Raw genomic sequence first — 10,420 nt, forward strand, 5'->3', positions numbered from 1 at the left:
GGCGGGGAGCAGGGGGCCTGGGGTGGGGGCCTGAGGGCGGGGAGCATGGGGCCTGGGGTGGGGGCCTGAGGGCGGGTGCAGACATGGCTCCCCTCTCTCCCAGAGCCCCACTACTACCAGCTCTTCTGCTACATCTACCAGGCCCGGAACCTGATGTCCAGCCGTGTCCAGACATTCCAGGGTAGGCAAGGGCACCCCTTCTCCGCCAGCCTCTCAGGGACCTCCCCCCCCATTTGACCACTTAGCAGTACAAAGGATGGCAAGGAAGGGGGTGACAAACATGCAGAGCCCTGCCCCCAGCAGCTCATGACCCTGGTTTGTGAAAAAGACACGAGAACAGGGGACACAGGATGGGCGTGGTCTGTCAGTGTGTCCCCAACACTGTGAGATCAAGAAGGGGAGGCTTCACCCGGAGGAGACCACTTAGCTGGGCCTTGAAGAGGGTGGGGGAGGAGGAGACACGCAGGCCAGAGAGAGGGCGACTTGTCCCTTGCATGGGACAGATGACAGGTGGGGATGAGATTTGGCAATTTCCGGCCCCACATGGAGATTTCAGATGCCCTGGGCTGGCAGTGGCCCTCTTTGTCAGGGGTCAGAGTGCTGGATGGGGTCTAGCTGGGGCAGTGGGTGTCCACTGGGAACTGTGTCCATTGGGAACATCAAGAGGGCTTCCCTGGTAGCTCAGCAGTAAAAAAAATTCGCCTGCAGTGCAGGAGATTCAAGAGGCACAGGTTTGATCCCTGGGTGGGGAAGATCTCCTGGAGGAGGAAATGGCTACCCACTCCAGTATTCCTGCCTAGAGAATCCCATGGACAGAGGAGCCTGGCGGGCTACATAGTCCATGGGATCGCAGAGAGTCAGACACCACTGAGCAGCTAAACCACCACCACCCTCTTCCAAAGGGCCTTGTGATGTCCCTTGATGCCAAGGCCACTTGCTGATAATGAGGAAGAGCAGCCACGTACATGTAGCCTGGCCCCCAGAACCCTTCCAGAGAAGCCACTGGGCGCTCTGAGTCTGTGACGCCTGGACCCCAGCCATGACAGTTTGAAGTGGCCTCTGGCTATCAGCCCATGGGCTCTGTGCCTAACACTGAGGTGGCCTTCTGGGGGAGCTGGAATGGCTGTGGCTGGCAGGCCCGAGCCTCCCTGGGCACTGGGTCCGGTGCTGCCAGCAGCCAAAAGAGAGGAGGGCTTCAGTCAGTAGCTCCAAGGCACCACCTTCTCAACTTCCACCCCCTAGGGCCCTTCATCAGGCTGGTCTTCTTGAACCACAGCCAGTGCACCCAAACCCTGAAGAGCTCTGCAGCCCCCACATGGGCCCAGACCCTCATCTTTCAGCACCTTCTTTTGTACGAGAGCCCTCAGGACACCAGAGACAGCCCGCCATGCGTGGTGTTGGAACTGTGGCAGCGGGACCCCCAGGTGAGGCGGGCTGGGCTGGGCAGAGCTCTGAGGAGACTGTATTTTATTCATCTTATTCTATTTGCTTGGTTGTGCAGCATGACTGGGGCTTCCCAGGTGTGGCTAGTGGTAAAGAACCCGCCTGCCAGTGCAGGAGACATAAGAGATACTGGTTCGATCCCTGGGTTGGGAAGATCCCCTGGAGGAGGAAGGCGTGGCAAGGCACTCCAGTCTTCTTGCCTGGAGAATCCCATGGACAGAGGAGCCTGGCGGGCTGCAGTCTGTGGGGTTGGAAAAGTCAGACACGACTGGGCGACAGCGTGTATGCATGCACATGGCATGAAGGGATCTTAGTGCTCTGGCCAGGGATGGAACCCGTGCCCCTTGCAGTGGGAGTGAGGAGTCCTAACCACTGGACCACCAGGGAATTCCTGTGAGGAGGCATTCCTGTAGAGGAGAATATTCAGAAAGTGCTCAGTGAGGCTGATTCGCAGAGCACATCCTGCGAACATAAACGTCAGCCCTGACCCTGGCGTCGTCGGAATCCTGGGAGGAGCCGGAATGCTGGCAGCCTGGCCCGCAGGTTCTATGACTTCTCCCTTCCCGCCAGGGCGGTGAGACACTGTGGGGACGGAGCACGTGGCAGCCGGCGGTCTGGCTGGACGCCCAAGACCGGACCCTGCCCCCCATGAGGTGGCACCCCCTTGTAAAAGGGCTGGAGGACGAAGAGGGCGAAATCTTGGCGTCCTGTGAGCTGATCCTTGAGACTGAGGTGCTAGGAGAGGGGACCAGCTGGGCGGTGCGGTGCTCAGAGCCCCAACCCTGCCCCACTCCTCTGCCATGGGGTCCCACAACCGGCAGCCCCCAAGTCCAGTCTCTCAAGAAAGCCCTGGGGGGCCCTGGCTTAGACACCACTGGGCTGGGTGGTGCCGACCTGCCCAGCCTCTCCATGACTCCGCCACTAGCTTCTGCCCAAAGGGCTCCGGGGCCGCCTCAGCTGAGCGCTCTCAGGGTCCTGCCTGGGTCGGGGAGGGGGCACAATAGGACCAGACCAATGGGGCCTCATGGTCCCTACTCCCCTGCCGCATCCCTTCAGAGCCTCAGACAGCAGCTGCCCATGTTAAGTGTGCCCTGGAAGAACGGCATCTACATCCTCCCCAAGAGCATCCAGCCCACGCTCCGGAAAATGGCTATTGAGGTGACAAAGTGTGGAGCGGGGCAGGCGGGCGGGCGGGGCACAAGCTGTCCCCAGAGCAGCTGAGCGTCACGGAGCACTCTCTGCTGACCCTCTTGTGCCTTCTGCCTACCTGATCCAAAGCTTGGACCCCGAGAAGATACCCTGTGAGAGACACAGGGAGACAGGAGAGATGTGAAGGGCAGAAGCTCTGATAGAATATTTTGCAGTATTTTAATGCAAATCTCTGCAGCAGCAAAATATCGTGAGGTAGCGCTAGTGGTAAAGAACCTGCCTGCTAATACAGGAGACCTAAGAGACACGGGTTCATCCCTGGGTCAGGAAGATCCTCTGGAGAAGGAAATGGCAACCCACGCCAGTATTCTTGCCTGGAGAATCTCATGGACAGAGGAGCCTGGTGGGCTACAGTCCAGGGGGCTGCAAAGAGTTGGACGTGACTGAGTGGCTTGGCACCCAGCAGATCGTAGACCAAGGGCTTTAGCATTCATTACCTACTGTGTGTGAGCCTCACGTGGCCCCTGAGCAAAAATTAGGGACTACCGCCTTCCAAAGAAGGAGATTCAGGCTCTGAGAAATAACACAGCCACGCAGGGCTCAGTGGCAGCAGCAGAGTTTAGGCCCGGCCCTGCCAGACTCCAAATGCCAGGACGTTTCTCACCTCTTCTGAGAGTAGCAGGGAAGACCCCACGTCAGAACCCATGTGCCCGCCGCAGACCCGGCCAAGAGTGGACAAGGGCCAGGTCTTCCCAGCACCACAGCCCAGGTCAGGCCCGGTGGCTGGTCCCACTCTGCCCCAAGGCAGCTCTGTGAGGAGGGTGTGGACCGCTCGTGGGGTGCCCAGTGTGGGTCCACTGAGAGCGAGGTCTCAGGGCACTATCCCGCTGACTGGCCACGGAGTTCTGTGGGACTCAAGTCAGCCATGAGCTAGAGGGCACAGCCATGCCTCGGAGCCCAGGGGCCACACCAGCTGCTGTAGGCCTGGGAGGCAGCCAGCGTCAGGAACTCAGCCCCGCAGAGAAATGATTAGAGGCCAGACGGGCAGCAAGGGAGGAAGGAGGAGAGAGGACAGTGCTGGGCCTGGGCGCGAGTGCTCCTCCTCACAGGAGAGGAGGCCCGGGTGTGCCATCAGTCTCTCCAGCACCCAGCCTCATGCCCTGGCCCTGCAGGCCCCCAGCCAGGCCGGGCCCCCGACACAGAGGCGCCGCCTGTCCCCGTCCCCACCCGCTCTCCATCCCGCCAGATGCTGGTCTGGGGCCTTCGCAACATGAAGCAGGTGCGCTCACCCCGGCTCCTGGTGGAGTGCTGGGAGGAGTCCCTGCAGACGGAGCCCATCAGGGACTTCCAGACCAATCCCAACTTCGCCCAGTCTGCTCTCCTCCTCACGCTGGTAAGGACGCCCTGGGCCAGGGCTGGGACAGTGCCCGTCGCGAGGGAAGCCTCACGCCCTGGCCTGTCTGGGGGCTGCAGTACATGCCTACGGAGGAGACCTTTGCATTGCCCCTGGTGCTGAAGGTGGTGGACAATCAGGACTTCGGCCAGGAGACCGTGGTGGGTCAGGCCAACGTTCACTCTCTGCAGCCCTACTTCTGTGACCCCTGGGCCGAGGACTACGTGCCTCCACGGCCCCCAAGTATGACCCTCTCTCCCTGCCCCTCCCTCGGCCTCAGCCACGGGGGATGCCCCTCCTCCCCCCCCATCCCCTCTCCCAAGACTCACGACTGCACTTTCTCCATGCAGCGCTGTCAGTGAAAAAGTACCAGGAGGTGAGTGAAGGGCTGGAGGCCCTATGCCATTTCAGGAAATGGCCTTTGTGCCTGAGGGGGGTGGATTAAACAGAGCTCTGATGTCTGTGCCTCCAGGGTGAGGCCTACTTGAGGAAACTCAAGAACAGCGATTCTCAACCTGGGCTGCACATTAGAATTGCTCAAGAATTTTAGAAAGCCCAGATGGCCAGACTACCAACCAACTGCTGGGGGTAGGACCCAGGTGGCATCAATCTCTTTCTTTTTTTCAAGGGCTTCCCTGGTGGTTCAGATGGTAAAAAAAAATCCTGCCATGTAAGAGATCTGGGTTTGATCCCTGGGTGGGGAAGATCCCCTGGAGAAGACCCCCTGGAATGGCTACTCACTCCAGTGTTCTTGCCTGGAGAATTCCATGGACAGAGGAGCCTGGCAGGCTACAGTCCATAGGGTCACAGAGTAGGACGCTACTAAATGATGAACGCTTGCATACCTCACCCCACCCCAAGGGATTCCAGTGATTCTGAACTTCAGAACTGCTGCCCTGGAGCAGCACCTGTCGACTTTGAATGCACAGGAATCCTTGGGACATCCTGAACAAATGCATATTCAGACCCAGGAGCCTGGGGTGGGGCTTAAGGCCCACTTCTGAGCCTTCCGGAGTTCAATCTGGGCTGCGGGCAACGAGAACCTAGAACAAACCTTCCCCTCCTTCTTGGCCCCCATCCTATGTCTGAGGACCCCTGAATGAAGAGGCCTCTGTGAATGGGAAGGGAGCCGTGACCTCGAGCCCGTTCTCCCCTGGGCAGTGGGAGGCGATGGGCAGCTGGGCCTTGCCCTGCTCATGTGCAGTCATTTTTCAGCTCCTAGGTTACCTCTGTGAGAAGTTCTGGTTCAAGTCCAGCAAAGCTGAGGTGATGGAGGCTCAGCCTCAGGGAATAAGGAACAACCGTGAGCGGCTCAGGGAGGGGTAGGGGCAGAGGAAGCCACCTTGCCCCTTCCCCAGGGGCCAAAATGCCCCCTCTCCCTGCCAGGACGAATATGACCAGGAAGTAGACTGGTGGAGCAAGCTGTTCTGGGCCACAGGAGACGCTCCCCAGACCTTGAAGTACAAGTACAAAGACTACCACACCCTGAAGGTTCGCAGGCCCCTGAGAGCAAGGACTGCTGCGGGATGGGGAGAGTCTGGGGGGAGGCCAGCACACGGGTACCGAGGCCTCAGGGAACGGCCAAGCTGGTGGAGACGGGGAGAGGGGCAGCAGGCGGTGTTCCCACACCATTTTCACAAGACTCTGGACCACATGACCCCTGGCCACACTCTTTCAGGAACCAGCGCTCCCACTGGTAGAAGCTGTGCTGACCCCAGGGGTCCCTCTGCCCGCCCCATCCTAGGAATGGTCCCCTCTGGCCAGGCCCTGGCCAGCTGCCCCCACTAGTGGGGTCCTCCGCACCCTCCCACAGGTGTATGACTGTGAGCTGGAGGCTGTGCCAGCCTTCCAAGGCCTGCAGGACTTCTGCCAGACCTTCAAACTCTACCAGGAGCGGCCCAGGCTGGACAGCCCTGTGGTAGGGGAGTTCAAGGTGTGTGTCCCACCCTGCGTGTCTGCACCCATCACCCTGGGCCCCTTCCGCCCAGGGGAAGACTCTGATAGGAGCCCTGGTCCTATATGTTCATTGTGAGGACGGGCATGGAGGGCTTGACAGTCTTGGGAGTCGGGGGCAGAGACTGACCTCTGCAAGGACTCAGGGTTGCCTCCCCTGATGCAGGAAGGGCTAGGGCTTTTCAATCCCTGCTCAGGCTCAAGCTTTTGAAAAGAAGTGTGGACCTGGAGGGGTGGATGGGGGTGGAAAGAGAGCTCCCTTCAGCAGAAACCGGGAGCTTAGCTCCTGCGCTAACACCCCTCTGAATGCCCTTCCTGATCACCCCTCCTGAACGTCGTGGTCCTGGCTGAGCATCTCTGCAGCACTTGTCCCCACCGGTCCTTGTGGGTTGCAGGTCCTGCTATCCTCAACACAACCCCCTCTTCTGACCTGGGACCCGGGGCCCCTCCTGGAGGGAGTTACACAGCCAGGCTGCTGCTGCCAGGCTGGCGGCCAAGACCTTCCCTCCCTGACACGCGCACAGGGCCAGTTCCGCGTCTACCCCTTTCCTGAGAACCCGGACGCTCCCAAGCCCCCTCGCCAGTTCCCGCTTTGGCCGAAGAAAGAGGACTTCCCCCAGCAGTGCTTGGTGCGGGTGTACCTGGTGCGAGCCTTCCACCTGCAGCCCCAAGACCTCAACGGCCTGGTAACCAGCACCCCCGAGCCGCGGGGCCTCCCCGCCCTGCCCACCCCTACACCTCACCCTGCACCGCAGCATCCCGGAGCTCCCTCAGGCTGACGCCCAGACTGCCGACTTCCCAAAGGCCCCGTCTGTACAGCGGGCTCCTCTCTGACCCACTCCTGCGCTCCCTCACCAACCCGGGCTGATTCCTTTCCTGTCCTCCCCTCCCTTCTCTCTGAACCCCAGTGTGACCCTTACGTGATCCTGAAACTGGGACAGACGATGCTTGGCAACCGGGACAAGTACCAGCCCAACACTCTGGACCCCATCTTTGGCGTGTGAGCCGCCCAGTGCGCCGGGTCCCACACCCCTGCTCTCATCCCCCGTGGGTCAGGAGCAGTCCTGGAGGCAGAGAATTCTTCTAGCTTCTGCGTTCCTGGCACCGTGTTCAACGGATGGACAAAGCACCAGCACCAACGGGCAGCCCAGCTCTCCCCTCCCTCTCTAACACGCTGCCCTGGAAGGCAGCCAGAGTCCTGCACCCCAGGCCTATCTAAACTTACTCCCAGGATTTCCCTGGTGGTCTGGTGGCTAAGACTCTGCACTCCCAATGCAGTGGGCGTAGGTTTGACCCTGCTCAGGGAACTAGATCCCACATGCTGCAACCAAGAGTTCTCACACCACAACTAACGATCCTGCGTGCCACAGCTAAGACCCAGAGCAGCCGAATAAATTAAAAGAAAAAGTCTCTCCCACCAGGACCTAGGGCTAGTTATTGGCAGAGGACAGTCATGCCAGGCTCTGCTCTCTATATTCACTGGGAACAAACAGAGTGGCGCACAGGCACACGGGGCCAGGATGCTGGAGAAACGGAGGCAGGTGGATCACACAGTCCTCGGTCTCTGTGTCTCCAACACCCTCCCCCTAGGATGTTTGAACTGAGCTGCACCATCCCCCTGGAGAAAGACCTAGAGATCCAGCTCTATGACTTTGACCTATTCTCACCTGATGATAAGATTGGAACCACAGTCATTGACCTTGAAGACCGACTCCTGTCTGGCTTTGGAGCTCGTTGTGGGCTCTCCAAATCCTATTGCCAGTGAGGACCTGAGTTGCGGCAGGGGTAGGGGGGCGGCAGGTGGTGGGCAAGGGAGCAGGTGAGGGTGGAGGAGGGAACCCACAGCTCTCCTTGAAGACACCTGCATCCCGAGCCAGGGAGCCAGGGCCCAAACCCATCTGCATGCCCACTCCCAGCACCAGTCAGCCTGCAGCGGGTAGCAAGGGCTTCTCCAAGACTCGGGTCTCCCCACAGGTCAGGGCCCTTCAGGTGGCGGGATCAGATGCCCCCAAGCTTGCTCTTGGAGCACCATGCCAAGCGAAAGGGACTACCGCCGCCTCTCTTCAGCCCTGAGGGTGACTCTGTTTATTACAACGGGAAAAAATTCGAACTGCAAAGCTTTGGTGAGAGCGCACACACCTGCAGCAAGCGCAGGCCCAGGCCTCTGCCTCCAGTGGCGCTCAGCATGGAGGCGTTGCCAGAGGGCATTGCCCCCCACCCTGTCCCCTGCACACATGCCAAGTCGCTTCAGTCGTGTCCGACTCTGTGTGACTTATGGACTGCAGCCCGCCAGGCTCCTCTGTCCATGGGGTTCTCCAGGCATGGAGTCGGTGTGCCATTTCCTGTTCCAGGGGATCTTCCCAACCCAGGGATTGAACCCACACCTCTCTAAGTCTACCTGCATTGGCAGGAGGATCCCTTACCTTCCTGTAATGGATAACCAAGTCCGCCTCCCAGGCTGAGGGTGAAGGTGGGGCCCACGTGGGGCATGGGAAGGCCCCTGACTTCCTGATACCTCCTCCGATATAGAACTCAAGCCCCCTAGAGTGCGCTTCCTGGGATCTAAGAAAGAGCGTCTGGCTCTGTACCTCCTGCACACCCAGGGCCTGGTACCTGAGCACGTGGAGACCCGCACTCTGTACAGCGACAGCCAGCCGGGCATCGACCAGGTATGAGACTTGAGGGGGCGCGGGAGGCGGGGAAGCCCCACCATCTGGGATGAGGGGCAGGAAAGGCCAGGAATGCACAGGTGTGACTGCAAAGATGACAAATGTGTTCTGGTTGTGTTAATAAGAAGCTGCAGTGATGTCACGCAGAGTGGAGAGAGTCAGAGCTGGAAAAGTTGCCGATGAAAAACCGAGGCCCTGTGTCTGCTGTGGAAGCATGTGGGGCCCCCACCCGCCAGGGTCAGACATCATAACCCTGATTTGGCTGTGAAATGCAGGCTGTGTTTTCTGCACAGCAAGGAACCCCAAACAAAAGGAATAAAAATCCCCACAGGCACCCCAGTGATACCCCATCCTCCAGCCACCAGAATGGCTCGGCTCATTCTCCCCATCTCTCAACCTGACAGCACGTTCTGCCTAACGAAGTTCTCTGCTGAGCACTTTTTAAGACCACCCTCACTGAACTTGTCTTCTCATTCAGTGGGGCCAGTTTCAGAAGAATAAAACTAGGCCACGTGATTTGAAGGACTCTCACCGCTGGTAGCTCTTTTTGTTGCTGTTGTCCAGTTGCCAAGTCGTGTCCAACTCTGTGACCCCAGGAGTGCAGCACGCCAAGCTTCCCTGTCTTTCACCATCTTCCGGAGTTTGCTCCAACTCACGTCCATTGAGTCAGTGATGCTGTATAATCGTCTCACCCTCTGTTGCCCCCTTCTCCTCCTGCCCTCAATCTTTCCCAGCATTAGGTTATTTTCCAATGAGTTGGCGCTTCGCATCATGTGGCCGAAGTATTGGTGACTCTACTTTCTTGCTTTGTTCTCTCCCCTTTCCTCACTGGTTCTATCCCTTCTTGCCTAGACCTCTGTGCGTGGTGAAAGCTTGACATCCTTAGGATGTGGTTCCATAACATGAAATGACCTGGAGATCACCAAGCTTACCCTTATTCAGGGCCACTAGGTGGTTAATCAACACAGCCCCCATCCCATTCGTAGCTCTGTGCAGAGAGGCTGTCAGGCAGGGCCTGTTAAATGGCATCCCCCTCCAGACCCCAGTGACATATGATGCCCTGGCACCACAGCCCCCAGCTTCACAGCCATCACACGCCACCAGCGTGTTCTCCCTGCCAAAAAAAAAGAAAGTGGAAGCTGGTGCATGGTGGGCTGACTTCCTGTCTGACGTCCATCGACCTCCCACAATGCTTAGTGCTAGAAACACAGCCTCAGCAGGCCTAGACCCTGGGACGGGGACCCCCACCAGACCAGCATGCCGAGAGTGGGGAGTAGGCAAGGGGGTGGCCAAGCCCAGCTTATCCTTGTCCACTCTAGGGAAAGGTGCAAATGTGGGTGGACATCTTCCCCAAGAAGCTTGGGCCTCCCGGCCCCCCAGTCAACATTGGGCCCAGGAAACCTAAAAGGTGAGTGACAGCAGGCAGGGCGGCCCAGCCAGTGTGCGGGGCACCAGCAGGCTCCAACCCCGAGTCACTGTGACACTTTCCCTCTGCTGGGACTCTAGGGCGCCGCCACCTTGTGTGGCCCCCCAAGCCCAGGCTGACTTGGGTGGGCACGGAGCACAGCACCCCCCAGGCCTGTTCCCTTGCTGAGGCTGCGGTTGGGGAGCTATTCCTCCACAAAGCTTCAGACAACCGTGGCTGCAGGTATGAGCTCCGCTGCGTTATCTGGAAAACCACCCTCGTGGACCCGAAGGAAAAGAGTTTAAGTTACGACAGGATAAATGACATCTATGTCAAAGGGTGAGGGAGGGCACAGGGTGCCTCCGGTGTGCCTAGTTCTGTCATTCCTGGGGGTGCTCCTGGTCTCGG

At 59.1% G+C, this 10,420-nt stretch overlaps 1 protein-coding gene across 1 annotated transcript in view; it reads left to right on the forward strand.

Moving 5' to 3' along the window:
• Window positions 1–10,420, forward strand: part of FER1L5 (fer-1 like family member 5) — a 52,481-nt gene that overhangs the window by 39,547 nt on the left and 2,514 nt on the right. The window contains exons 31-47 of the mRNA XM_040267594.1: window positions 104–181; window positions 1,243–1,424; window positions 2,014–2,202; window positions 2,512–2,601; window positions 3,839–3,985; window positions 4,066–4,228; window positions 4,336–4,361; window positions 5,201–5,251; window positions 5,372–5,476; window positions 5,799–5,918; window positions 6,463–6,624; window positions 6,847–6,938; window positions 7,529–7,699; window positions 7,913–8,061; window positions 8,468–8,607; window positions 9,927–10,015; window positions 10,256–10,351. Coding sequence (XP_040123528.1) covers window positions 104–181; window positions 1,243–1,424; window positions 2,014–2,202; window positions 2,512–2,601; window positions 3,839–3,985; window positions 4,066–4,228; window positions 4,336–4,361; window positions 5,201–5,251; window positions 5,372–5,476; window positions 5,799–5,918; window positions 6,463–6,624; window positions 6,847–6,938; window positions 7,529–7,699; window positions 7,913–8,061; window positions 8,468–8,607; window positions 9,927–10,015; window positions 10,256–10,351 — 2,050 coding nt within the window. The remainder of the gene's footprint in view (window positions 1–103; window positions 182–1,242; window positions 1,425–2,013; window positions 2,203–2,511; window positions 2,602–3,838; window positions 3,986–4,065; window positions 4,229–4,335; window positions 4,362–5,200; window positions 5,252–5,371; window positions 5,477–5,798; window positions 5,919–6,462; window positions 6,625–6,846; window positions 6,939–7,528; window positions 7,700–7,912; window positions 8,062–8,467; window positions 8,608–9,926; window positions 10,016–10,255; window positions 10,352–10,420) is intronic.

The sequence above is a fragment of the Oryx dammah genome, unplaced genomic scaffold, assembly GCF_014754425.2.
Source record: "Oryx dammah isolate SB20612 unplaced genomic scaffold, SCBI_Odam_1.1 HiC_scaffold_25, whole genome shotgun sequence".
In the NCBI taxonomy this organism is placed as follows: domain Eukaryota; kingdom Metazoa; phylum Chordata; class Mammalia; order Artiodactyla; family Bovidae; genus Oryx; species Oryx dammah.